The sequence below is a fragment of the Vicia villosa genome, linkage group LG5, assembly GCF_029867415.1.
Source record: "Vicia villosa cultivar HV-30 ecotype Madison, WI linkage group LG5, Vvil1.0, whole genome shotgun sequence".
Classification (NCBI taxonomy): Eukaryota; Viridiplantae; Streptophyta; class Magnoliopsida; order Fabales; family Fabaceae; genus Vicia; species Vicia villosa.
The window spans coordinates 28,184,929-28,212,795 of NC_081184.1; the positions used below are offsets into that span (position 1 = coordinate 28,184,929).

The window sequence follows — 27,867 nt, forward strand, 5'->3', positions numbered from 1 at the left end:
AAACCAAAGAAACCAGATTTCTCAATGTTAGATTGCAAACTAAAAGCTTAACCAGGGCTCCTCAAGAGGCCCACAAACGCTTTTGAAAACCGACATCGAACCTCCTCCTTCGAACTGAACACCAAAGCCTTCTTTCCTCTCCTCTCACCACAACCTTTATTATCAGCCACCACATCCGCAAACGACCTCGCAACACCCCCCTCATTCCTAACCCCCCAGTTCCTACGAAAAGCTCCAAATCTATGACCTCGTTGCTGGAAAAACCCCTTGCGCACAACCTGAATCTTGGAACATTAGCATGTATTTTCTTCCCTTCAATGCAGACATTATCTAGCTTCACCGTCAACAGTCGAGCACCCTCCACTTCCGAAAATATCGCGAAGCCAAACCTCTTGCGGATTCTATTTCTTCTAGGAGCAATTGCGACCTCTATAATCTCACCTATGCACCCAAACAAATAGAAAAAATCTTCTGCCTTGCTCTTATCTAGAAACTCCGAGAAGTAGAACGATTTCACCTCCGCTATTATATTTTTGCGAACTGGAAAAACGTCCTAGTGGGGGACTCAGTTCCTGAAAGCTCTCTTCATCGCCACCTTCCAATCACCTTCACGGTGGGAAGCGCCACCGGACATGGTGGTTACTCAAAACCCTAATCCTCAATTAAGAGAGAAGGGGGAGAAAACGCCAAGATGAGAAGCTTATTATAGTTTTGTTTGCAATTACTCTTGATTGCTATATATTTATTTAATAAATATAATGATAAATATACGTAATGTTTAGACTTAAGACTGGAATCACTATTAATGCATAATAGTGAATGAGTGAATAGTATTGTATATGTTTTTGGATGATAATGAATATGTAATCAGTGGCGGAGTTGGAATTCTGAATTAGGGATGCAAGATATTTTTCAATGAAATATTTTAAATTTTTATTATATATAAGTATGTTGCATCTAGAGCAATTCTTGCATGGACACGGACCTAAATCCATATATTTAGGAACAACCAATAAGAAGAGAGAGAATTTTAAATTATTTAAAATTTAATTTTGTTTTTAATTGCCAACATGGAGGGTGGTTGTGATAATGGAGGAGAGAGAAAATTTTAGTTTTATTATTTAATTAATAAAAAAATGTGATTGGTTGTGTGTAAATCCAGGTGGTGTAGCTGTGTCCATCTAAGTATTTTTCGTTGCATCTATGGTGTAAACGTGGTTCCGCCTCTGCATGTAATATAATGATATTAGTTTATTATTTGAAAGATGATGTAATTGTAATGTAATATTTAGTTTATCACTTGAATGTCGATGCAAATGTATTATAATGATAATAGTTTATGACTTGGATGATGATGGAATCATATAAGATATGTATGGTTTCTTAGTTCTATTATGCAAAATTTAATTATATGAATGTATGTTTAATGAGTATTTAACTCTTTTTATTTTATATTTTTAAGAAACTTATTGATAGGATGAGTGTCACACGAATGAATATTTTATAAGATAACTTAATAGTTGTTGCATTTTCAATACATATGAAATGAGATTTTGGGTTAGAAAAGACTAGCCAAATCATAATTCTAATTAATTGAATCCAACCGTATGGCCGTTTAAATCGATAAATTGTTGATAAAATCAAATTTAATTAAAGGTGAAATTTGGTCTAACTTTTTCAAATGTGGGTTAGTTCGGTTTAGTTAATTTGGACCCAAACCCATCCATAACCAACTAATGTCTAACCTTAAACCACACCACACCTCACTTTGACTTTGAACACCACAATTAGTTTTGATTTTCAAATGAAATAACACCTGCAATGGAAAACGTTTGAGCTCACATCAAAGAGTCTATGTCGGTTGTCTGGTTTATCGGTGGCAACGAATGTTGATGTCACCATGTTTTGCAGTAACGTTGAGTCTGGTGTTAGATTTTTGAGTCACAAATATAATATTACATGTGTTACGCTCATTATTTAATCAGGTAAAATTAAAGTGGTCTAATTGATATTAAGTCAATGGTTAAGGGTATATTTGTCACGAAAGATTATTGTGTGGATATATAAGTTAATATCTAGTTTGATGATGTGCCAAATTATAATATTGAAAACTAAGAAATGACCCTATGTTTATATATATGGGTTATGGTCCTCATTTGTAGATCGATAAAAAATAAGATTTATCATGATTCTCTCTTCATCCCCGTCAGAAGAGATTTGAGAAACCCTAAAGTACTCTACAAATCGAAAGATCACATACCCATAACCTTCAACGATTCCAATGACAAACTCAGGTACGCTTGATGGGAAATTAAGATACAATAACAGACCAATACGCGGAGGATATAAAATTCCTCATACTTGTAGAAACCTTGAGGATCAAAAACAAATATAAGACAACAAAAATAAACGCACAAAAGAACACTGATATAACGTGGAAAACCCCTCAATTTGAGAGTAAAAACCACGAGTCGTCCAAACCAAAGAAATAGCTCCACTATAATAAATTGAGGCTACAATAGATTCTTAAATTGATTCACAAACAAGTGCTAACAACCGCAAATCACAAAGCACAATTAACTTACAAATAAGAATCAAAAAGCTGCAAAATAACTCAAATATGCAGCTTCAATGCGATACACATATCTCTCAGCTCAGACATTGTTTTCAAATTCTGAACGGTCAAACATTAGATACATGAGTTACAAACATGCCCGCAAAATTTCAACTCGATCCAACGGTGAACGATTCGAGGATCGTCGATTTAGAGAGGCAGGTGGAGAAAAAACGCGAATGAGTTTCTCTCCTCTTTTCTCTCTTTTGAATCCTTATTTTCTCTGTATCTCTCTTAACCCTGAATTGACACTCTCCACTTAAATAAGTGAGATAAATGAGCTATTGATATTTGGGCTTTTTTCCACACAGAAAGGGAACCCAAACCCAACAAATCTCCCCTCACAATTATGTGGAGGAAATCGCCAAACCGGCGATATCACAACAAGCTTCAAACTTCCCTCTTGGTAATGCTTTAGTCATCATATCATAACCATTATCATCTGTATGAACTTTAGCTAACTCCAACAACTTAGCATCCAAAACATCACATATCCAATGATATCTCACATCAATGTGTTTGGATCTATTACGAAAAGTTGAATTCTTACCAAGATGAGTAGCGCTTTGGCTATCAACAAATAACACATATTTGTCTTGAACAAAACCAAGCTCCTGCAAAAATTTCTTCAACCATAATAGCTTTTTGCATGCTTCGGTAATGACAATGAACTCAGCCACTATAGTAGACAATGCTACACACTTTTGCAATCTGGATTACCAAGCCACAACTCCCTCTTTCCAATTTAATCATGTAGCTCGAAGTGGACTTTCTGGAATCAATATCTCCAGCCATATCAGAGTCAGAGTACCCCACTAGAGTAAGCTTATCTCCTCCAAACAAAGCCTCATATAAGTAGTGTCGCAAAGATACCTTAAAATCCAATTTACAGCATTCCAATGCTCTCTACCTAGATTTGACTAAAATCTACTGACAGTACCAACAACATGTGCAATATCTGGTCTTGTACACACCATTGCATACATCAAACTACCCACAACAGACGCATAAGGAACACATTTCATATCAAACTCTTCATCTTCACTTGAAGGACTTTGATTATAACTCAACTTGAAATGAGTAGCAAGAGGAGTGCTTATCGCCTTAGAGTTTTCCATTTTGAATCTTTGCAGCACTCTTTCGATATAATGTTCTTGTGACATCCAAAGTTTCTTCTCTTTTCTGTCACGCATGATTCTAATGTCAAAAATCTGTTTAGCTTCTCCCATGTCTTTCATTAGGGGTGTTCGCGGCACGGTTTGGGCGGTTTTGACGAAAAAATCATCTGAACCGCAAGAGAAAAAATCGTGCGGTTTGGTTTGGTTCGGTTGGCTTTTAAAAAAAATCCGAACCAAACCAAACTAATGCGGTTTGGTTCGGTTTGGTTGGTTCGGTTTTTTACAAATATTTTATTGAGCCATACATACACATATAGATGACAACATAATTTTGTATTTAGACATTCATATACTATCAAATAACAACAAAACTCGTCATATTTTGACAACAATTTTCTATTTAATATGTAAAAATTAAATTAGACAAAAGTGAAATATTAAACATAAAATAATAGCATAAAACAATATAAAAATTATTATAATGAAACAAAAAAATAGAAGAGACGAGAGATTAGTGAATGTGAAAAATGAGTATTTAAAAATAAATTGGTTTTTTTTAAAATAAGAAAATTTGAATTTTTTTAAAAATAAAAAAGTCGGGCTTTTCCAGAAATTAAAAAAGTCAATTTTTTCGAAAATAAAAAAAATCCAATTTTTTTGAATATCAAAAAAAGAATTTTTTTCAAAAAAATAAATTTAAATTGATTTTTTATGAAAAAGTCCATTATGTAAAATAATACATTTAAAAGTTTTAAAAAAATGATAAAAACAAATCTAAATAGGTTTTTTATTAAAAAAATTCAAAACAAATTGTAACGATTCATTTATTTAACAAATGGTTTAGTTTAGAAAAAATTGTCTTATAAAAGTTTGGTACGACTCAAAAATTCGGAATTTCAAAAAATCTTTTGGTTCAGTTCATATGACATTATATAATGGCTAGGTTTGGTTTAGTTCAGTTTTCTAACAGAACTTTACCATAAACAGTCCTACCTCCATCATATTTTGTTTCAATATAGTATTCATTTAGGCGAATATCTTTAAAACTTAATCATTTCTATGAGACTTAGAGAAATATAATGTATCATCAATGTGCAATATTGTTCGTCAACATAACAATACATTGACTTTTTCGGAGCCTTCAATTATTTTTCGAGGTGCCAAACATACTTCTAAATTAGAGAAATATATCATTCTGACCACCAATTTTCTCTTACTATAACACAATTATTATTTTTAACACTTTTTTTTTTGGCCGGTTATAGACAAAACATTAATTTTAATAAAAATAAAAAAATAAAATAAAAATGAATGTGAAACACAAAGACATCCTCAGCCACCGTCCCACGAGTTTACCATGTTTGGTTTCATTCATTCTTAATTTCTTACAAATATTTGGAATTTTGCGGTCAAATTTATCATTTTCATTCTCATAACAAAACACACTGATTTACAATGGCATCATCTTCTTCTTCAACCACATTCTGCAACCTCAAGTTCCACCCCAAAACACCAATCAATAGTAAGAAACCTTTTTCTCTTCCTCGTATTCTTCACATGAAGCTCCAAGAGGAAGACAACAACAACCCTACCCATCAAATCAACCGAAGGTACTCTTTCTCTTTCACTTCTTCATAATCATTTTCTCTTCACCCAAATCTCTCACACTTCTAATTTTTATCATTTTCCAGACAACTCATTTTGAGAAGCAGCGAATTGGCAACCATTGGTGCCATCTTCAATTTAAGGTATCTAATTTTTTACTTTGAGATTATAGGAAAATTGATAAGATAGCTTTTATGAAAAAGTCACTATACACTTTGAGTTTTAAATAAGCACTTATGTAAGTTGTTTTGATGTAGTGGGAAAAAGCCTGAATATCTTGGAGTTCAGAAAAGTTCATCAGCATTGGCTCTATGTCCAGCAACTAAGAATTGTGTGTCAACCTCTGAGAATATCAGTGATCTCATCCATTATGCTCCTCCTTGGTAAACTTTCCTTCATTTTCTCATGTTAATTTTAACCCTAGTTTTTTAGATTATATCATATAGCTACAATTTTTGGTTGAATGTTGAACTCGGTGTTAAAGGCTTGCGTCCTGAGAGTGTATTTCTCTCAAGGTTTCAGATTCGAATCTCACTAGGTGCTAACAATCTTTGTGTTAGACCAATCTATACAACGTTTTGCTCTGGCTATAAATAGACTCTGCTAGGGGACGGTGGGATTGATCACTTGGATTAGTCGGTCTTAAGACTAGATATTAAGTTTAAAAAATAATATATCACTTGGATTGATCACTTGGATTTTGTCTTTAGTTTTGCTTAGTGGCTGCTAAACTAGATTTAGGAGATACTACTATAATAATTAATATGGTCTTTGTGTGATTCACACATTGCAATACTTTACTTCAAATAATATATCATGTTTTGAACAAACCAATGTTGAATTGGGTTGTTTAGTGTTGAATGTTGACTTTAATATTGGTCCTACCAAAAGTTAAACTCTATTAAACTATAATGGTGTTACTTTGTTTAAATTTTATAATCTTTGTACAGGAACTATAACCCTGAAAGCAGGAAAAGTCCTGTGAGCAGAGAGGAGGCAATGGAGGAACTAATAGAAGTGGTAAAAAATATATGACACCGACACAACTACGATACTTGTATATAGTTATAGAAACAAACAGTCTAATTCAGAAGGTGTCCGTCTCAGCTAGAGTGTTTGTTTCTATTGCTTTATGCAGCTATTTTCAGGAACCAAATTTGACTTTAAGTATTCAATTTTAGGGGATAATAAGATTTTGTTGCACGGTTAATCAATCATAATCGTCGGATCATTAGAAATATCAGACACTCTAAATACTTTTAAAGTCACACACATGATTGATTAAGATATATCGACAGTTTTAGACTTCTTACAGAGACGGTGCGTGAAAATTAAACTCTTTACAACTTTAGTTAGATGTTTGTCGATTTCTTAGTTTTAGGAATCAATTTTGGGATTCACTCAACATTTATTATAACTGGATTGGTATAACATTATCTGCACTGCGCCATTGTGGATAACTTTACAGATAGAATCAACAAGACCGGACAAATTTACACCAAGAATAGTCGAAAGGAAAGAAGACTATGTTCGAGTGGAGTATCAAAGCTCAATCTTAGGGGTATGTATGTCTGCGAAACTCACATTTAAGAAAAATGAAACTCATCATGAAATAAAATCATAATAATCATTTAATACATTTATATGATTTCAAGAACAAGCTCTAACCCAACCTTCCCTTTCACTGCCATGTAAACAGTTTGTAGACGACGTTGAGTTTTGGTTTCCACCGGGCAAACGTTCGATTGTGGAGTATCGATCTGCATCAAGATTGGGAAACTTTGATTTTGATGTTAATAGAAAAAGAATCAAGGTATGGAAAAAGAATATGTTGACATGTTTTATTTGGCATGGAAAAAGAAGTTCTAAATTGCATAATTATGTGATGAAAAATGATATGGTTTGTTGACAGGTACTGAGACAAGAGTTGGAGAAGAAAGGATGGGCATCTCAAGATACTATATGAGAAAACCTATGCAAGATTCATGTGCATTTAATCAATTATAACCAATTGAAATATTGTTGCTAATGTTTTGTAAACTGCAATATTTTTTTATTAAACTACAAAGCTTACACAATCAATGTAATAAAATGTCAGATTATTAGAATTGTTGAATTCATGATAACAATATTTTAGCTCTAAAGGAAGGAATAATATAATGCATATGGTTTCATTGACTCAAATATTCCACTACTTTTATTTGGTGAATGGATCGTCTCCAATTTTCTTTCTTCTGCTTTCAATGCTGCCCAACTGCTGAGGATCCAAATCCATTTATTTGTGGGTCCACTTAACTTTCTAGCTTTAATGAGACAGTATCTTGTTTTTTATATAAGATATAGCTTATCCCACCTCATAAGTCTCTTGAGCACCATACGAGTTGTCTCTCTAAATATACTTTTGGAAGTACTTTTTTGTCAAAATTTGGCTTTTTTCCGAAAGTGCATCTACATAAGCTTTAATAATATAGAGAACGTTTGCAAAAGCCAAATTAATTCATTTCATAAAATCTTGCGTATCTACATCTACAGAAGGTTTTGAAAATAGAGTGTTCCGAATTACATTTCACTTTAAAACTCAATTATTATAACAAAAATGGAACATCAAATTATAGTAAATCATATTGCAATTGAGGTTTTCCAATTACTTTGATTTATTATAATTTGATGGACTATTTTTGTTAAAAAAATTTAGAGATGTACAGGTTTTGTCAAAAAAATTGGAGTTTAGAAGTGAAACGTAGTTGATTTGAAAATATAACATAATATTCCGTAGGTACATCTACGAAACACTCTATGTAGCTATGGAGGATTTCATATTCTGAATTAATTTGAGTTTTCCCAAGGTTCACTATGTTTTTAACGTTTCCGTAGTTGTATTTTCGGAAAAAACCAAATTTTAACAAAAAAAAAATGTATTTCCGAAAGTAAATCTACGAAAGCGGCGGCATAAATGAAATCTTGTCAGGTGGCTAAATGATGCATTGAAATGTTCTCTTCTATAATACACTAAAGAGACTTCAACCTTATACTTTGTGTATTTAATTAAATTCCAGTGCTAGAATAATCCTAGTGGTATTAAACATTATTTTTTTACTTGCTAAAAAAAAAATACTAGTAAATTTGTTTAAAGATTAACAATTGAGTTTAGGTTTTTTCTTTACCCACCTTTGTATGGGGTCACCCCAGCGAAATTCCCAACTTACCCCTGCTTCGGAGATTCATCTCCGAAGTAATTTATTTTTTAGATTTTTTTAGACTTCGGAAATGCATTTTCGAAAACACCAAAAAATTGGTGTTTTCGGAGATGCATTTCCGAAATGCATGAAAATTCAGTTATTTTTTACAATCAGGTAATATTTCGAAAAAGTGTTCATATACCATCAAAATCAAACCCAAAACAAACCCAAACCCTCTCCAAAACTTCCATCAAAATCAAACCATTTTTCGTCTCTTAATTATTCACCATTACAGGACAAAAATTGTAATCGCATTGATAGTAAATTGGGAAGTCTCTTAATTATTCACCATTACAGGACAAAAATTGTAATCGCATTGATAGTAAATTGGGAAGTCTCTTAAATGATAGTAAATGTAGAACAAGTTGTAATAAACCTGATTTGAAATTTCGAAGTGCCTTTTCTTTCTCCCCCACCACTCTCAGACGGTTACCTTCTAAGAAATGTGGTAACACTTTCCTACTTAAAAGCCTGCTCTCTCACCCATTTTTCTTCCAATCACATCCAAAATCATTTTCGATCTTTACTCTTTTCCTCTACTCACACATTTTCTCTCTCTTGTAACCGCTTTCATCACAATGTTTCGCCGCGGTCGAGGAAACCATCCTGAAAATTGCCGGAGTCAACCATCTCCTGCACATTCTCAACAATCATCCGTCAATGCTGCAGGATCAGGCCGTGGTAGTGGTGGCCGCGGCTCTCGCAGTGGACGTACCGCCGGTTCTTCCTCCTCCGGACATCCACCTCCTCCGGACATCCACCTCCTCCGTCATATGCTTCGCCATCGGTCACCCCTACTCCTACTCCTACATATGTTGCAGCTCTGGTTCTTCGTCCACCTGTTGCAGCGCCATTCGTTCCATCTATTGCAGCGCCAATTGTTACTCCATATGTTGCTGCGCCGGATGCTTCTTCGAGTTCGGCTCCAATTTCCATTGAGAGCCTGACTGCCGAAGTTAAACAGAAGGCTACTCTAGAGTCGGCTCCGTCGTCTCAGAAGGCGGTTAGGTTCCCTAACCGGCCTGGTTACGGTCAATTGGGAAGGAAAATTCAAGTTTGTGCTAATCATAATGAGTTGCGAGTGGCTGGTAAGGATCTACACCACTATGATGTAAGTATAGTACTCATTAACTGTACTCATACAGTATCCTATAAGATATTTTACAACATGTTTAAATGATAATAGCTGTGTTAACAAAAGGGCAACAATTTCTACACCTTTTGGTAAAAACATTGGATGAATAATCAAAACAAACCCTAAATTAGGTGTATTTTCCCATTAGGGTTTCATGATCATGAGAGTAATGTGAGGGTTTCATGATCATGAGAGTAATGTGAGTGGAATGTAAGAAAAAAAAACGTAAAAGTAAAGAAAGTGTAATTACCGGGAATATGAAAAGGAGAAGGTAGGTGAACAAGGGTTGGGTTTGGTTCAGTGATGTTTAGTTCAAAGATCAGGGGCCGACGTTATCAAAATGTTGACTCATCCTCACCTACCCGTGTTTAACAATATGTAACTTTAATCTTATGTAATGTGATCGATGTAATCTTCATCCGATTAAATAAAGCGAATCGTTCTTGTTTGTTATTTTTCTTCTGTCCAGACCTTATTTCGGAAGTGCATTTCCGAATTCCTCCAAGGGGGGTGAATTTGGAGATGCACTTCCGAATACACCAATTTTCTGAAAAACAACTTTAATTCGGAGAAGCATCTCCGAAATCAATATTTTTCATTAAAATATTCACCTTTTCGGAGATGCATTTCTAAAAACACCTTTTTTTTCAATAAAAGTACGTTTTCGGAAATAAACTTCCGAAACAAGGGGTATTTTTGTAAATTCGCCAGAGGTGACCAAGAAGGTTAGGAGGTGGGTAAAGAAATTTCCTTGAGTTTAATACTTTATCAGGTACCAAATATAAGTGCGAAGACACTCATATTTGATGGGCTCACACATAAGTAAAGGAAAATTTACCCCAACCCCAACATTTATTTTCACATCTCTATAAATATACTATTTTTTACTAAAATATTTCTGTATAAATAATTTATTTGTTCTAAATTTTCACTTTTCATTATTCAATCTTTAAGTTATTCGATCCGAAAACTTTTTGTTGTATTAAAACTCTTTAATCTTAGTTATTTGGTCAACATACATAAAATTGAAAGTTTTTTTCTCTAATTCTCTCATCAGAAAAGTTATTGGAGGTCATAAGTCAAAGTTATCAGGTACACATATTGTAACACCGAAAGTCTTGCAAAATTCTCCAATAATGTGTTCTAAAATTACCTTTCGGAAAACTTTGAAAGAAGATATCAGTGAAGAAAAAAAACTACCACATCTTTTATTTTATTTTTTGACATAACCAGATCTTTTATTTAAGACTTATCCGAGGCAACCATAAATTTAGCCACTAGATCTCTTTTATGAAGACTTTTACTGGCTAGTAAGTGACTTGCCCTCAAGTCAAGCAAGGTACCGAGTTAGATAAAGAATTATAGGGGTGCAAGCCCGAATACTAACTATTTCCCTTGCTACACTCGATACATACTTGCTCAAATTGTTGTAACTCTTGATGATCTTCAACTTCATCACTAGTCCATACAACTTTCATTCATAATGTGTCTATCACCTTTTATATGGCATTCACAACATATTGTTTATATTTTAAACCAACATTTTTGTTGATGTGAAATCGACAAAGCAAATTAATTGTATTTGAAAACACAACTTCAATTGCTTTCATCAAAGCAAGATCTCTATGAGTCAAAATCACTTGTTGACACAACTCTTCCTTAACAAATAATTGTTTCAGCTTATCCAACACTCAACAAAAGTTCGCTGCCTACTTAGATTCCGTAAAGGCAAATGCAACCGCAATTTCAACTCGGTTGACGTCATGCCAACTATTTCAAACTGAGGTTGTATATATTTGTTTGTCTTATATGTGTTGTTCATAACCAACACAATAGGAAAAATATTCAATAAATTGATTGAATTTGGATGGGCTTAAAATATATCTGTCACAACATATGAGTCATCTCTTCTTCTACTCCAGTAAACATAACATGCATCCTCTATCAATTTAAACAAATGTTGTATCTTTGTTCTAGGACCTCTTATCTCTTTTTGTAACTTACTTTATGTTTAAATATTTCCGTGAATTGAATGACATTCTCCGAATCTCACTATTGCAATGACAACAATATTTGTATGGATGGAACATGACACTTTGTCGAATCAACAACATGCTCTTACTTGTTTCAGTATATAAAAGACTTCCAGATAGCTTACCATTAAATAATCTAATACACAAAATGAAATTGACCGGATAACGTTATACAAAGTAATCTGGTACACAAAATGAACGCAAGCTAGGGCCTTTTGGTTTCCGCGGCAGAGGTGTTTGACGAAAGGCCGCAGAGAAGTACGGTTACTTTGAGTGTTTTTATTAATGGTTTGATTAAATGGGGCCAGATGAAATTCGCTCGGTCTTTGTTTGATCGGATGTTGATTCGGAGTGTTGTGTCATGGACTCTTGTTATTGATGGATATACGAGAGTGAATAAGCCGTTGAAAGCTTTGGCTTTGTTTAGGAAAATGGTTGAGGTTGATGGTATAGAGCCTAATGACGTTACTCTTTTGGCTGTTTTTCTTGCTATTGCTAGTCTTGGGGATATCAAGATGTGTAGGTCTGTTCATGGGTGTGTAGAGAAGAGAGGGTTTAACGCGGTTGATATAAGGATTGCGAACGTGTTGATTGATTTGTATGCGAAGTGTGGATGTATAGAGAGTGCGGGAAGATTCTTCTGGGAGATGCCTGACTGGAGGAAGAATTTGGTGTCGTGGAAATCTGTTATATCTGGTTTTGCTATATTTGGGATGGTGAGGGAAGCTGTGGAGACTTTTGAAAGAATGGAGAAGGCTGGGGTGCAGCCGAATCATGTGGCGTTCCTTAGTGTTTTGAATGCTTGTAGTCACGGTGGGTTGGTCGAGGAGGGGCTTGTGTTTTTCGGTAAAATGGTGAATGATTATGGACTTGTGCCGGATGTCAAACACTTTGGTTGTGTGATAGATATGCTTGGGAGAGCAGGGAGGTTGGAAGAAGCTGAAAAGGTTGTTATGCAGGTTCCTTGTGAGGTTGCAAACGATGTTATTTGGAGGACGCTTCTTGGAGCTTGCAGCGTTCATGATAGATAAGAGAAATGCCTTTAAACTTCCGGGCTATAGTTTAGTCTAAATTTCATTTCATGTGATATATAATATCGGTGTTAACATTTGAAGCAGATAAGGGCACCATCATGGAACATGGGAGAAGTACCTTGGTAGGCCATTGTTGTTGGCTTCAGAACTTCTGAACTACTTCAACTCATCAAATTGAAGTAATATTTATGGCCAAGTTCATTGAATCTGGGAGCTCGCGCCTTCTTGTTGCCACTACAGATCTGTGATAGTGCATGATCCATTTATTCAGAGAGGATTAGTAGCAAGATGTAAATTAAACATATTGCTATTTGCTTAGTGTTTTGAAAGCTGACATATAAGGTAAGCAAATAAACTTGCTATTTTACATAAATGCATTAGTCTATGATTATATGTAAATGTAATTTGCTTTAACTCTAGATCATTATGATTGAAAGCAAAGGTAAATTCATTCACCTCAATTCATGAATATAGTGCTATCAATAATATGTCCTGTTCTTCAAATTTTAAATAGAACAATCTTCCCAATTTAACCATTAACATTGTGCTTAGTAAATTGTCATTCATTAGGCTCAAAAATCAATCTTAGACACAGTTGAAATAAGAGAGAATGAGAGACATTTGAATAAATTGTGTCTGAATAGCACACTGAGAGATGTATTATATAATAAAATATACAATTCATCGTATTAATTACATTCCTATTCTATTCTAAAATGAAATAATGAACTAGTTAGCCCTCGATTTCCAGAAATAATCAACATAATAAATTTTATATTAAAAATAAAATATTCATGAAGACGCCACTTTAAGTGCATGTTTGGTTTGGCTTTTGAAAAGGCCAAAAGCAATTCTAGAGGTGTAGAATCAATTCTGGGTGATTTTAAGATGTTTGGTTTGACAAAAGTAGAATTGATTCTGTCTCCAGAATTGATTCTACTTGAAGCTAGAATTTGTAGCTTCTACCTCCAGAATTGATTCTGGATGATTTTTACACTGTAATTTATTATTCAACTCACTTTTACAAAAATGTATCCAAACATAAATCAATTCTGTTAAACTCAATTCTGCTAGAATCAATTCTACCAAACTCAATTCTACTAGAATTAATTCTGTCCACCGCCAACCCAAACACACCCTAAATGAAATAAAAACACAATCTAAAGATGTTGGGATTCGAAGCATGTACACTAAACTAGTTCACCATTCGGTTTTCATAAATAACCGATCAAATAAATTTTATATTAAAATTAAAATATTCAAGAAGACGCCACTTTTAATGAAATAAAAACATAATTTGAAGTTGTTGGGATTCAAAGCATGTATATTGAACTAGTTTACCTTTCGTTTTTGTTAACATGAGCACGCGGAAGCATTGGGAAAGATGAAGAGATGGAAAATATTATTATTCAAGTTGAGTTTATGTTTACAGGTGGTGTGCTATATATGGCAAACATTCTAGCCGTTACAGTTGGTCATATACAAAAGTGGAAAGAAGTTACATATAAGGAAAAATGGGCCTAGGGAGAGTGTCCAGTGGGCCTTTGTAATCCAACACCCCCCCGCAAACTGGAGTGGATGTTAAGCAGTCCAAGTTTGGAAATGCAGGATGAGAAAGGACCAAGATGGAGAGGTTTTGTGAAGACGTCTGCGACTTGGTTTTCTGAGTTGATTGGCATTAGGTGTACAGTGTGATCTTGAATTTTGTCTCTAACGAGGTGGCAGTCCATTTCTATATGTTTTGTTCGTTCGTGAAAGATGGGATTGTTTGCTATTTGAATCGCGCTTTGATTATCACAGTAGAGAGTGACTGGCTTGGGATGAGGAATGCGTAGGTCATGAAGGAGAAATAGTAACCATTGAGCTTCGCATGTAGTGTTAGCTAATGCTCGGTATTCGGCTTCTGATGATGAGCGAGACACTACCGTCTGTTTCTTTGTCTTCCAACTGATGATATTGTCTCCAAGAAAGAAACAGAATCCCGTTGTAGATCTTCGTGAGGTTGTGCAAGCTCCCCAGTCGGAGTCGGAAAAACCAGTGAGCTGTAGGTTGGAATGTCGTCTGAAGAATAGTCCCATGGCCGGTGCATTTTTGAGGTAGCGAACGATCCTATGAGCAGCTTGTAGGTGTGTAGAGTTTGGCTTGGCAAGATATTGGCTTAATCTGCATACAGAGAACATAATATCAGGCCGGGAGTGTGTAATGTATAGGAGCTTACCTATGATGCTGCGAAAGACGGATGGATCAGGTAGGAGTGCTTCAGTTTGGTCATCAAGGTTGAGTCCAGGTTCAATTGGTGTCGATGCCGGTTTTGAAGCAAGGAGGCCTGTGGCTTGAAGTAAGTCAAGGCAGTATTTTCTATGGCACAGTGTGATCCCTTGAGAGGAATGTGCAATCTCGAATCCTAGAAAATATTTAAGGACTCCCATATCTTTGATGCTGAACTGTTTATCCAGAGTTTGTTTGATGTGTGAGATGTCTGAGATATCAGTGCCTGCAACTATCAAATCATCGACATACACAAGTATAACAGTAAAGCAAGAAGGAGTATATTTAGTAAATAAAGAATAGTCAGACTTTGATTGTATGAAACCTAGCGTAGTTAGAGAGGAAGTAAGCTTGTGGTTCCATTGTCGGCTTGCTTGTTTTAGGCCGTAGATAGATTTTTTTAATTTGCAGACCAGATTTGGTGAAAGTTTCATGCCTGGTGGTGGTTTCATGTATACTTCTTCCTCAAGATCTCCATGGAGGAAGGCAGTATTTATGTCCAGTTGGTGGATGTGCCAGTTGTAGGTAGCAGCAATGGATAAAAGGAGCCTAATGGTGGTCATCTTGATAACGGGGCTGAAGGTTTCTAAGTAGTCCAAACCTTCAGTTTGGGTGTAGCCTTTGGCCACAAGTCTGGCCTTGTGTCGTGCTATGGTGCCATTCGGGGCAAATTTCAGTTTAAAAACCCATTTGCTACCTATGGCCTTTTTGTTGGGTGGAAGGGGTGTGATCTCCCATGTTTTGGTATCATGAAGGGATTGGAGTTCAGTGTTGATGGCCTGTTGCCATAAAGGATCAGTCATGGCATCTTTGTATGATGTAGGCTCAGTGGCAGTAGAAATGTTGAGGCTAAAGATTTTGTGTGCAGAGGATAAGTTATCGTATGTCAAAACAGCAGCCAGTGGGTAAGGGTTGGTTTTTATAGAAGGGGTGGGGGATATGTTGGTTTTTAGAAGAGAGCAATGATAGTCTCTTAGGTAGGATGGTGGTTTGTGATGTCTTGTTGATTTTCTAGTGGTGGAGGGTGGCTGGCTAGGGCTGTTGTTAGTATTTAAAGGAAGAGGGGATGTGGGTGGATTGGGAGAAGAGGATTCTGGTATAGCAGGGGTGGTGGTGAGAATTGGAGATTGGAGGGGTGGTGATGGTGGGTTGTTGGGAGTGTCTCCGGGAGGTATAAAGGTTGTTTGTGGTAAGTAATCAAAGAAGTCATCGTTAGAAGAGTGGTGGACAGGTTGAGGTGATTGATAAGGTTTAGGGGTGGGAGTTTTGTAAGGAAAAATCTGTTCATAGAAGGTAGTATCTCTAGAAATAAAAATATTCCTAGTTTTGATGTCATATAATATGTATCCTTTGACACCTTGCTTAAGACCCAAGAAAATACATTTTCTAGATCTGGAATCGAGCTTTGTTCTGTGTACCTGTAAGCTGCAAGCATACACTAAACAACCAAAGGTCTTGATAATAGTATAGTTAGGAATAGAATTATGAAGTAAATAGAAAGGACATCTGTTATCCAGTAATTTAGAAGGTAACCTGTTAATTATGTGAACTGCATATGAAAGAGCATAAGACCAAAAAAGTTTAGGCATATTAGATTGAAAAAGTAAGGATCTAGTAACACCAAGCAAATGTTGATGTTTTCTTTCAACAAGACCATTCTGCTGTGGTGTATAAACACAAGAGGTTTGGTGCTGAATGCCTTGAGAGTTGTAGAACTCTTTTAACATGAATTCAACTCCATTATCAGATCTAATGTTCTTAATAGTTAAGTTGAATTGAGTTTGAATGAATTTAACAAAGTTCTTGATTAGCAGAGATGTTTCAGTTTTAGATTTCATTAAAAAAATCCAGCAGTATCTACTATGGTCATCTACAATAGTGAGGAAATATTTATGGCCATTGATAGATGGAATTGAAATAGGACCCCATATGTCCATATGAACAAGATCAAAACATTTAAGAGTAGAAGTATTACTAGTATGAAAAGGTAATCTTTTATGTTTAGCATTAAAGCAAGTATCACAAGGAGCAGTAGATTTTTGCAAATTGGATAAAGGGAAAATTTTATTGATGTGAACAAGTGTCTCATAAGAAGTATGGCCTAATCTATTATGCCATAAAGTACAAGTGTTTATAGCATGTGTGTTAGCTTTATTAATAGAGATGGCAGGGGAAGTGAGAGTGTAGAGACCATTGTCAATTTTAGCTGCACCAATCGTCATCAGGGTATGTGTGCCCTGTATGAGACAGTGAGATTCAGTGAACAAACAGTGACACTGTAATGAAGTACAAAGTTTAGAAATAGATATAAGATTTGTGGAAAACGTAGGGATATATAAAACATCGTGAAGTTTGAAATGGTTGTTAAAGATTATAGTGCCAGAATGAGTGGTTGTAATGGTGACTCCATTAGGGAGTTTGACAAGGATAGGATTTATGGTGTGTAAGTTTGTAAAAAAAGATTTGTTGTGGCAAACGTGGTCCGTGGCACCGGTATCAAGTAACCATTCAGAGGCGATATTAGTATGAATATTATGAATGATAGAGATACCTGTTTGAGCAGTGGGATTTGTCTGAAGATGTTGAATATTTGGTGTAGAAGTATTGGTGCTCTGCTGTAATAAGGCAAGGAGTGCCCGTTGTTGTTCTGCAGTGAAGCCAATACTTTCTGAGTTATCTTCAGTGGTACAGAGGTTATTTGCTTCAGTATCAGGTTCATCAGAGGAAGCCATAGAGATGTTAGCTTTCTTAAGGTAAGGTGGAAAGCCATGTTTTTTTGAAGCAAACCTCTATGGTGTGGCCAGGTTTATTGCAGTAACTGCATATTTTCAAACCTTTGGTTTTTGGATTGTAAGAAGGTTTGGTGGTGAGATCAGTGGGCCGGTTTTTTGCAGAAGATTGTTGAATTTGGGCTATCATCTTTTCATCAGGTAGAGGTGTAAAGATTTGTCTTTCTTGTTGAATAAGCATAGAAAAGACCTTATTAACACTAGGTAGGGGATTTAGAAGCATGATTTGGGATCTAACAGGGGCATACTGATCATTCAGACCTTTAAGAAAACGAATGACATAATCATTCTCCCTGTAAGTTTTGATGGTGGGTAAAAGTTGACAATGGCAAGAAGGTTCGCACTGACAAGTAGGCAAAGGACGAAAATTATCGAATTCTTGCCATAGCTTTTTTAAGGTGGTGAAGTATTGAGTAACAGATAGATCACCTTGTTTCTGAGCGTAGATCTCTTCTTGCAGGTCAGATATGCGAAAGATGTCGCCTTGGTGGTATCTTTCATGGAGTTCTTCCCAGATTTCTTTGGCAGAGTCGATCCAGAGAACACTTTCCGAGATTTCTTTGTCGATGGAATTCGTGATCCATGCCATTACCATGTTGTTGCAGCGGTTCCATAGGACAAAATTGGGATCGGTGATGGCTGGACGAGTTAGGGTTCCATCAATGAACCCTAATTTGTTCTTGGACATGAGAGCAAGTTTAAGGGATCTTGACCATGAGTGAAAATTGGTGTTGTTGAGAGGTGGAGTGACGATGGCTAACCCAGGATTGTCACTGGGGTGCATATAGTAGGGATCTAACATGTCTTGTTGAAAAGATCGAGTTTTTGAAGTATCGGCCATGGTGATGCGTTTTGGAGAATTGATGGGTGAGGAAGATTCTTCGTCAGAATCTGTCATGGAAAAGGAATATATTTGGAAGAAGAAAAGAAAGAACAGGGAAGGAAGAGAAAAAGAACGATGTGAAAGAAATGGATCGTGAGAAAAGATGAGTTGGGGAAGGTGAGGAAAAAAAAGAGAGGATCAGAGTTATCTTTCTGATACCATGTTAACATGAGCACGCGGAAGCATTGGGAAAGATGAAGAGATGGAAAATATTATTATTCAAGTTGAGTTTATGTTTACAGGTGGTGTGCTATGTATGGCAAACATTCTAGCCGTTACAGTTGGTCATATACAAAAGTGGAAAGAAGTTACATATAAGGAAAAATGGGCCTAGGGAGAGTGTCCAGTGGGCCTTTGTAATCCAACAGTTTTTAAGAAATAACCGACATAATAAATTTTTTTTTTTAAAAATGGCGCGTCCAGGGATTATACCTCGGTTTTTTGATATGTGATGTGAACTCTTTATTATAAATAGTAGCTTTTTTGGTAGTGATTGCGGCTAGTGGCTTATGGAAGATAGTGTAGATGGTCATTTGCATTGCCTGTTTTTATATTTCGCTCGATCTTAAGTCGGCTATTAGCTTATTTTAGAACAACAACTCTAATATTGTAACATCGGGGTTGGGATATTTGCTATGTTCTTTGTTTGGTCTTAAATTTAATAATCGTACTCTATTATTATGTTTGAACTTCAATTTTCATTTTGAAATAAAAGGTTGAATATTATGAGGGTGTGACACCCTCGTCTTATCTTATTATATCCCGCAATATTTTCATAAAGAAAGAAAAAAATTATTCTGGATTTTAGGGTGTTACAACTTTTGTCCTTTTGATTCAATTTCTATGACCCCTTTCTCCTCCTCCATCACAACCATACACTCTCTTTCTCCATTGTAAGCTGTAACCCTTTCTTCTCTTCTACTGAAACAAAATCACTCTCTTTTTTTCTCGCTAAACCAAAATCATCATCTCTTTTCTCTTCATCAAACAAAGGTTCTTCTTCTACCAGAACAAAATTGATCCATCTTCTTTCTCATCAAACCAAAATCATCCTTTCTTTTTCTCCTCATCAAACAAAGCTCAATAGTCTCAACCTATATCACTCGATTTCAATCTCTATCATTCACACTCACACAAAACTCGATTGTTAACCTCTACCACTCGATTTCAGTCAAAATTATGATGCTGAGATGAAATCTTTGAAAGTTGATAAATTGTGTTGATTTTAGCATAATTTTAAAGTATTATTAAAAGTAGGGAATTATTTTGAGTTTACTCATTTTAGTGTGTTTTTTTATAACTTCTAATAAAGCTTTATTATGAGACATATTTAGTGTATTTTATGTCTTGAAACTTATTAACCAACATTTGAGTTGTATTAGAGAAATTTTTACACACAATTAACCACTTTGTTTACCTGTAAGTCTACTTCATTTTTTATGTCTAGAAATTCATTAAGCAACATTTGAGGCGTGTTAATCAACTTTATACATATAATTAACCAACTTTATTTTACTTATAATTTACTTTATTTTTTATGTCTGTAAATTCATTAACCAACTTCTAAGCGATATCAACCAATGTTTTACATATTGTTAACCAATTTTGTTTTATTTGTAAAATACTTCATTTTTTGTTTGAAAATTCATTAACCAACATCTAAGATCTATTAATCAGTTTGATATGCACATTTAACCAACTTTATTGTATTTATAATTTACTTTATTTTTTTATGTCTGTGAAATCATTAAGTAACATCTGAGTTGTATTAACCAATATTTTGCACAATTAATCAACTTTATTTTAATTTAAAAGATAAAAAATAGAAACTTTAATAGCAATACCACTTATTCTCTTTTTTTTTATGCAAAGTTAAGTAAAAATAGCATATATCTTAGACTAATTAATATACAACTTCGAGTACATAAAAAGTAATCAAATTTACACACCGTTAATCACACTTTAAAAAAAAAATCTAAAACTTCAATTCATGAAAGTTATATATCTTATCTCTGTATCAGTTGGACACAACATTCATGAATTGGAGATCATTTCCCATTCTCTCTAAAACATTATAAGGAAGACATAGTTGAAGATCAATACTACCTTCTTCTGCTCCAGCAAACACTGTAACAAGTCCATTTACTTTATTTGAACATCGAACTGCCACTGGCTTTCCCCATCCAAAATCATTACCATAAACATCAAAATGTGGAGAACTACTTATGACTAAGAAATTATTATTCGATATGTCATTAAGCCTAATAATATTTGGATTTTTCAACCAAGATTCGTAGTGATTCTTTATCTTCTCATTAGAGTATGAAGCAATTAACTTGTTCATCTCGCAAGCACCATCACAAACCCCGCCTTCCTTCAACAACTCTCCAGCTTTCATGGTAACTGTACAAGTTATAATTGTGTTTCCAAAGTAACCTTCTAGCAAAGGTGGATGTAATCTTGGTCCAACCCCGATCAAAAACATGTTATGAACTTCTTCTTGTGGATCAAATTTTTTGGAACGAACAAAGGAGGACCAAACATGAGTTAAAAGTGCTTGTAAAGAGGATACTTTGATGGTACTATCAATATGCGTATTGAATTTTGATTTTAGTTGCAAGATTTTCTCCTTTTTGAAATGAAATAATCTCTCTGATAAATTGAGTTCATTATCAGATGGTGAAGAATTCGACCCATCAGAGTGATTCTTTTGTGACTCCATAGTATAAGCAAATTGTACAGGATGTTGAATATCATTAGGAAACCAACGTTCCAATATTGGGGGTTTGGATATTTGACGATGACAAGAACTACGTGAAATTTCAGACCAAGAATTAATAAAATGCCATAAGGAATTTCCGTCAACAACCACATGGTTGACATTGCAACCAATAAAGATGCCATCAACTAGCTCCGTGACTTGAACAGCCAACAACGGTTGTGACGTACCTTCATAGTTACTAGCTCCGATAAAAGGGAAAAATGAACTAACAATTGAAGGAACGTATATGGGTTCTAAGATATCAGCAACACATATATTTTCTACGGCTGCATGAATAAAGAGAACACCTGCATTGTTGCAAATAATAGAACACGAGATAATATTGTCTCTGTGTTCCGTTATTTTAAGACGACCAGCAAGAGGTTGGAAAAATTCAAGGACAGATGATAGAGAGTATTTCAAATGTTGGATTTGGTTTGCTACTAATGGATGGTGATAAAGAAGACCTTTTTTGTTGGATGGAGTATATAGAAATTGGAGATCCCATGGAGTTAAATGGATTTTCTTATCATTGGATTTTGGTGCCTTGATTGTATCAGTAGAGAGGACTCGGACAACACCCATTTAATTGTTTCAGGCTGTATTATACTACTTTAGTACTTGGAAGAACACATTCATATATAGTTCCTTTTTGGCATGAGTACGAGACTTTGAATTATTCATAGCGCAATTATTTATTGTCCCTCAACTTGCTATATAATATAGAAAAATCTAGAAATAAAAAATTATATAATTAAATTGAGTGGAGTAATAATAGATTAAATATGTGCATGCAAAACGTTCAAACACACATTGCTGTCATATCACATGGAAAAATACTTAATATAAAAGTTGTTTACATAAACTCAATAAATGAAACCCATAAATTGTTCTTGGAATTAATCATTCTTGAATTTACATCTCTTTGAAGTTACAACTATTTTCTAGGATTTTCCCCTTTTTATTTTATAATTTGAGTATTTTTAGATTTTTCTTTGAATGAAATGATATGGATGATTGTTGATTAAAGATTCAATTTAAATTTTTTATTTTAAATTTTTTGTTTGATGAAAATATTGAAAGTTGAAATAGATGTTGAATAACGTGTGAAGGTAGGTGTTTTATCTATTATTTTATACAATAATTGAGTGTCCAAAACGTAAGCAAAGTAGCAAATTGATATTTTGTTTTCTTTTTTCTAATAACACGAGGACCTTGTTATGACACTATGTCTTAAAAAATGTTTTTGTTGATTATTATTCATATTCTAACCAAATTGGCAATTACATAAGATATGTAAGGATAATGCTCACTGCACTCTTGAAAATTCGAAAATTCGCTTTTTATTGTTTGGAGATTAAAATTCAAACACACCCAAAATTAAAATAATACTTCAATACAACAAATCTCTTCATTAGAAACATATTCAATGCAAATAAATATTTGTCTAGATTGCAATCTTCGAACACACCCTTCAACAATTGAAATCCAGACTAACTCGAGCAAGAAAACAAATTACGCATTACCTTACGTGTAATTCATGCATATGTGACATCTTCATGATCATAATATATTTTCTTAAACCTTTTCAAAAATTTCTTGTATTCTTATTAAAGATTTTTGTTTGCAAACACAATTCTATTCTATTTCAACATCAAAATGCACAAAATCTATATAAGATAATACACATGTCTACTATTGATGATCATTGTGATAATTTATTTTACCTCAAACACCAGATAAAGGTCTGATGGTTGTTTCAAGATCCAAAGGAATCTCAATAATCGGTTCGCGCTTTTGGATCGTCGCACTGGAAAATGAAACTCATCATAATCATTTAATACATTTATATGATTTCAAGAACATGCTCTAATCCACCCTTCCCTCACATTGTCATGTAAACAGTTTGTAGACGACGTTGAGTTTTGGTTCCCACCGAGAAAAGGTCCGATCGTGGAGTATCGATCTGCATCAAGATTGGGAAACTTTGATTTTGATGTTAATAGAAAAAGAATCAAGGTAAAAAACTCTATCACTTATATATGCTTTCTCTATAGCTTTGTTAGATAGAGTGATTATTGGTTTTAGCATGATGATTCATTTTTCTAAATTACATAATTATGTGATGAAAAATGATCTGGTTTGTTGACAGGCACTAGACAAGAGTTGGAGAAGAAAGGATGGGCATCTCAAGATACTATATGAGAAAACTTATGCAAGATTCATATCTCTAAGCAATGTGGACTAAATTCACCCTTTCAAACCCAACACAGTGAAGGTGTTGGGGGCTGCCTTGAAAACAAGCCAAATGCTGCAATTAAGGCGACTGAGAGCAGACCGCAATTAAGGCGGAAATTCCGACACACGATTTATAAGAATTGCAATTTTAATTGTTGATAGTCAGAATGATCTCAATTATACATAGGTTTAAGATAAAATGTTAAAAGGTCTATTTGCTCATAGTATGTTCTAGAAATAAGATTACCAGCCATGTCCTATTGTAGAATGTTTTGCAGTTTTGTGGAAATCAATTGCAATGTTGGAAAAGAAAGACTAATTTATGCCCTCATGTTTGCTGAATGTTGTGCAGTTTTTATATCATTTTAAAATCTGACTGTTATACCAAACATTGGCAATTTTTATTAATATACTCAAAGATTTATTTCTTAAAATAATTGTTTGACTTAGTTGATTTTGATACAAATATGGAATGTTTATGTTGAACTCATTGTGCTTGCTTATGTAAACAGAGGCATGGGGGACTCCTAACTCATTGGTGTCTAAGATTGATTTTTGAACATAATGAATAACAATTTACTAAGCACAATGTTAATGGTTAAATTGGGAGGATTATTCTATTTAAATTTGCAGAACAGAACATATTATTGATAGCTAGTTACAGGACATATTCATGAATTTGAGTGAATGAATCTACTTTTGCTTTTAATCATAATGATCTATAGTTAAAGCAAGTTAAATTTAATCATAATGCGTGTATGTAAAATAGCAAGTTTATTTGCTTACCTTATGTCAGCTTTCAAAACACTGAGCAAATAGCAATATGTTTCAATTTACAGTTTGACACTAATCCTCTATGAAGAAATGGATCATGCAATATCACAGATCTGTAGTGATAACAAGAACGCGCGAGCATCCAGATTCAATGTACTTGGACGTAAATATTACACTTCAATTTGATGAATTGAAGTAGTTCAGAAGATCTGAAGCAAAGAGCGATGACCTACCAATAGACCATTGGTCTAGTGGTGAGTGAGCCTCTCACATGGTACTTCTCCTATGTTCCATGATGGGGCTCCTATCTGCTTCAAATGTTATCACCTATATTATATATCACATGAAATTTAGACTAAACTATAGCCTGGGAGTTTGAAGGCATTTCTCGTATCGATCATTTCCCTTAATCTCTCGACATCCTTGAATCTCCCAACACCTGCCAAAATATTAGACATTAGAACATAATCACCGCCATGCCCCTTCTCCATCTCCAATATCTTCTTAGTCACCCTCTGACCAATTTCAACATTATCATGAACGCTGCAAGCTCCAAGAAGCGTCCTCCAAATAACATCATTTGCGACCTCACGAGGAACCTGTAAGGCAACCTTTTCAGCTTCTTCCAACCTCCCTGCTCTCCCAAGCATATCAATCACACAACCATAGTGTTTAACATCCGGCACAAGTCCATAATCATTCACCATTTTACCGAAAAACTCAAGCCCCTCCTCCACCAATCCACCGTGACTACAAGCACTCAAAACACTAAGAAACGCCACATGATTCGGCCGCACGCCAGCCTTCTCCATTCTTTCAAAAGTCTCCACAGCCTCCCTCACCATCCCAAATATAGCAAAACCAGATATAACAGAATTCCACGACACCAAATTCTTCCTCCACTCAGGCATCTCCGAGAATACTCTACTCGCACTCTCTATACATCCACACTTCGCATACAAATCAATCAACGAATTCACAATCCTTATATCAACCGCGTTAAACCCTCTCTTCTCCACACACCCATGAACAGACCGACACATCTTGATATACCCAAGACTAGCAATAGCAGGAAAAACAGCCAAAAGGGTAACCTCATTAGGCTCTATACCATCAACCTCAACCATTTTCCTAAACAAAGCCAAAGCTTTCAACGGCTTATTCACCCTCGTATACCCATCAATAACAAGAGTCCACGACACCACACTCCGAGTCACCATCCGATCAAACACGGACCGAGCGAAATCCAGCTGACCCCATTTAATCAAACCATTAATAAAAACATTCCAAGTAACAATACTTCTCTGCGGCATTTCGTCGAACACCTCTGCCGCGGAAACCAAAAGACCCCAGCTTGCGTACATACGAAGCAACCCAGTTTGAACATAGACATGAGATTGAAAACCCAGTTTAAAAATAACACCATGGAGATGAAACCCAAAAGAACAAGAACTAAAATTCGCGCAAGTGTGAGAGAGGAAAGTGAATGTGAAGGAGTCAAGTGAAAGAGGGTGTGTGAGGGAGTTGAGAGTCGAGGTGAAGAAGTGAAGGGCGTGATGGGGGGAAGAGGAGAGGGAGTAAGAACGGATAAGGTTGTTGAAGAGGAGGAGAGAAGTTGGGTTGTTGTGGAAAGGGTGATGGTGGAAGAGGGAGGAAGTGATGATTTGAGAGTGGAGTTGTTGGAGGGATTGGTGGTGAGAAGGGTTGTGAAGGAGAAGGGAGAGGAAGTGTTGTGGATGGTTTGGTTTGGGGTTTTGAAAATGGAGGTTGGTGGTTTGATGAGAAACGATGGTGGTGGTGGGTATTATGGCTGATGCAACATAAGATGAAACAGGGTACATTAACTTCAAATGTGACATTGTTGATAAAACACAAACAGATTATGTTTTTTTTTGAAAATTTAATAACCAAAAACAGGAGTACCAAACACTAACCTTGTTGAGTTAAAACTTTTTCTGGTTCGTTAATACCTGCTATATAAAAAAAATGTTATTTTAGTTTCTTTTATTTATATAAAATATGTTATTTTAGTCTCTAATGATAAGATGTTATCAAATTTGCATACATTTTGTTAACTAAAATCAAACAGTAATTTTTTTTCTTAAGCAAAGGCAATCAAATTTAGGATCTGTTTAGCATGACACATTTTTGACTTATAAGCTTGTATCAGAAGTGTTTATACTCCAAGAAATCATAGAGACATTTGTAAAAGCTTTTACCCCATCAAAGAGTCAGTTTTCAACCAAACCTTCTTCCAATTTCTCTCCCAAACTATCTCAATGTGAGGGATGTTATATTTCTGAACTAAGAGTGTCTCACACCAATTGTCCAATCAAAAGTTTATACTTCTACCATTACCTATGATCCAATCACAGTTCTCAATAATTAATTATGTTGTATTGCCTTTTCAAACCACTCCAAATTAATGAGTGAATATGATGGTTTGTTGCTCTGCCGTTTCTCAAGACTTTAGCTTTAACAAGCCCAGACCAACTATCCTCATTCAAGGCTCCAAGCCACTGTAACCGATTTCCTTTAATCTGTAATGTCACTCTAGATGAGGTTCCTGATTCAGGACTCCAAATTTTTAAGAAGCTTCGCGAGAAAGTCATTGATTTAAAATCAATGAATATACATACTTTGAACCACTGATTTAACCAAATGAGTTCTACCTGCCATGGTGAGAAGGATAGCTTTCCATGATGACAATTTAAGTTTTACTTTATCAGTGAGAAATTGGACTTATTATCACCCTTGCAAAACACCATAATATTATCAGCATATAAAGTGTGAGAAGGGCACTGCAATTTCTAATATCATTTATCAAAGTTATCACCTTATCAATAACTAAATTGGTGATACCTCGAGCACCTCCTCAGCAATGGACCTAATTTGGTCCAAGGAGTCAACATTTTGTCATTTGGAAATTAGGACAATTGTATTGAAGTTGCAAGGTGGAAGAATCCACTCATCCTTGAAGAATTGGGCGGCTGCCGCATCAGGGTTGATAATGTCCCAATATTTATGATAGAAGAAAGCTCCAAAATCATTTGGGCTTTGAGCACTATCTCATAAGATTCACGACAGTTTCTTTAATTTTCTGAGCAGAAAGAGTGTCTGTGACATGATATTGGTTTTATTGGTTTGACCATTCACCAAGACACCAAAAGAGAGTCATTGTGATCATAGCGCAAGGAGTAATTATACATTGGAAACAAATTTACCACCTAAATTTTAGGTGATCATCTTTAATTATTTCTCTGTTTGGAAAAATATTTTTCAATTTTAGGCAATGTACACAATACAAATTTAAAACATAAGTTGCAACAATGCCTGCGCATAAATCTAAAACTAATTTTGATTTGTATAGTTCCCA

The 27,867-nt window shown here is 35.0% G+C and overlaps 5 protein-coding genes across 5 annotated transcripts; 2 read left to right on the forward strand and 3 right to left on the reverse strand.

Annotated features, from left to right (window-relative positions):
- The first annotated feature begins 5,063 nt into the window (after positions 1 to 5,063).
- LOC131606433 (uncharacterized) lies at positions 5,064 to 7,445 on the forward strand. Its single transcript, XM_058878663.1, has 7 exons — positions 5,064 to 5,342; positions 5,424 to 5,480; positions 5,595 to 5,720; positions 6,288 to 6,357; positions 6,806 to 6,898; positions 7,037 to 7,150; positions 7,250 to 7,445. Exons 1-7 carry the CDS (start codon positions 5,188 to 5,190, stop codon positions 7,301 to 7,303), a joined length of 669 nt encoding a protein of 222 aa, XP_058734646.1. The 5' UTR covers positions 5,064 to 5,187; the 3' UTR covers positions 7,304 to 7,445.
- Positions 7,446 to 11,642: 4,197 nt separating this feature from the next.
- LOC131606434 (pentatricopeptide repeat-containing protein At1g09220, mitochondrial-like) lies at positions 11,643 to 13,159 on the forward strand. The gene has a single exon (XM_058878664.1). The coding sequence runs from the start codon at positions 12,053 to 12,055 to the stop codon at positions 12,773 to 12,775; it is 723 nt and encodes a 240-aa protein (XP_058734647.1). The 5' UTR covers positions 11,643 to 12,052; the 3' UTR covers positions 12,776 to 13,159.
- Positions 13,160 to 17,794: 4,635 nt separating this feature from the next.
- Positions 17,795 to 18,676, reverse strand: LOC131604424 (uncharacterized). Its single transcript, XM_058876865.1, has one exon. The coding sequence runs from the start codon at positions 18,674 to 18,676 to the stop codon at positions 17,795 to 17,797; it is 882 nt and encodes a 293-aa protein (XP_058732848.1).
- A 1,818-nt stretch (positions 18,677 to 20,494) lies between these two features.
- LOC131606435 (protein ENHANCED PSEUDOMONAS SUSCEPTIBILITY 1-like) lies at positions 20,495 to 22,513 on the reverse strand. The gene has a single exon (XM_058878665.1). The coding sequence runs from the start codon at positions 22,062 to 22,064 to the stop codon at positions 20,736 to 20,738; it is 1,329 nt and encodes a 442-aa protein (XP_058734648.1). The 5' UTR covers positions 22,065 to 22,513; the 3' UTR covers positions 20,495 to 20,735.
- A 255-nt stretch (positions 22,514 to 22,768) lies between these two features.
- Positions 22,769 to 26,408, reverse strand: LOC131601503 (pentatricopeptide repeat-containing protein At1g09220, mitochondrial). The gene is made up of 2 exons (XM_058873336.1): positions 24,504 to 26,408; positions 22,769 to 23,445 (listed from the first exon to the last, which is right to left on the reverse strand). Exon 1 carries the CDS (start codon positions 26,348 to 26,350, stop codon positions 24,842 to 24,844), a length of 1,509 nt encoding a protein of 502 aa, XP_058729319.1. The 5' UTR covers positions 26,351 to 26,408; the 3' UTR covers positions 22,769 to 23,445; positions 24,504 to 24,841.
- Between the last annotated feature and the right edge of the window lie 1,459 nt (positions 26,409 to 27,867).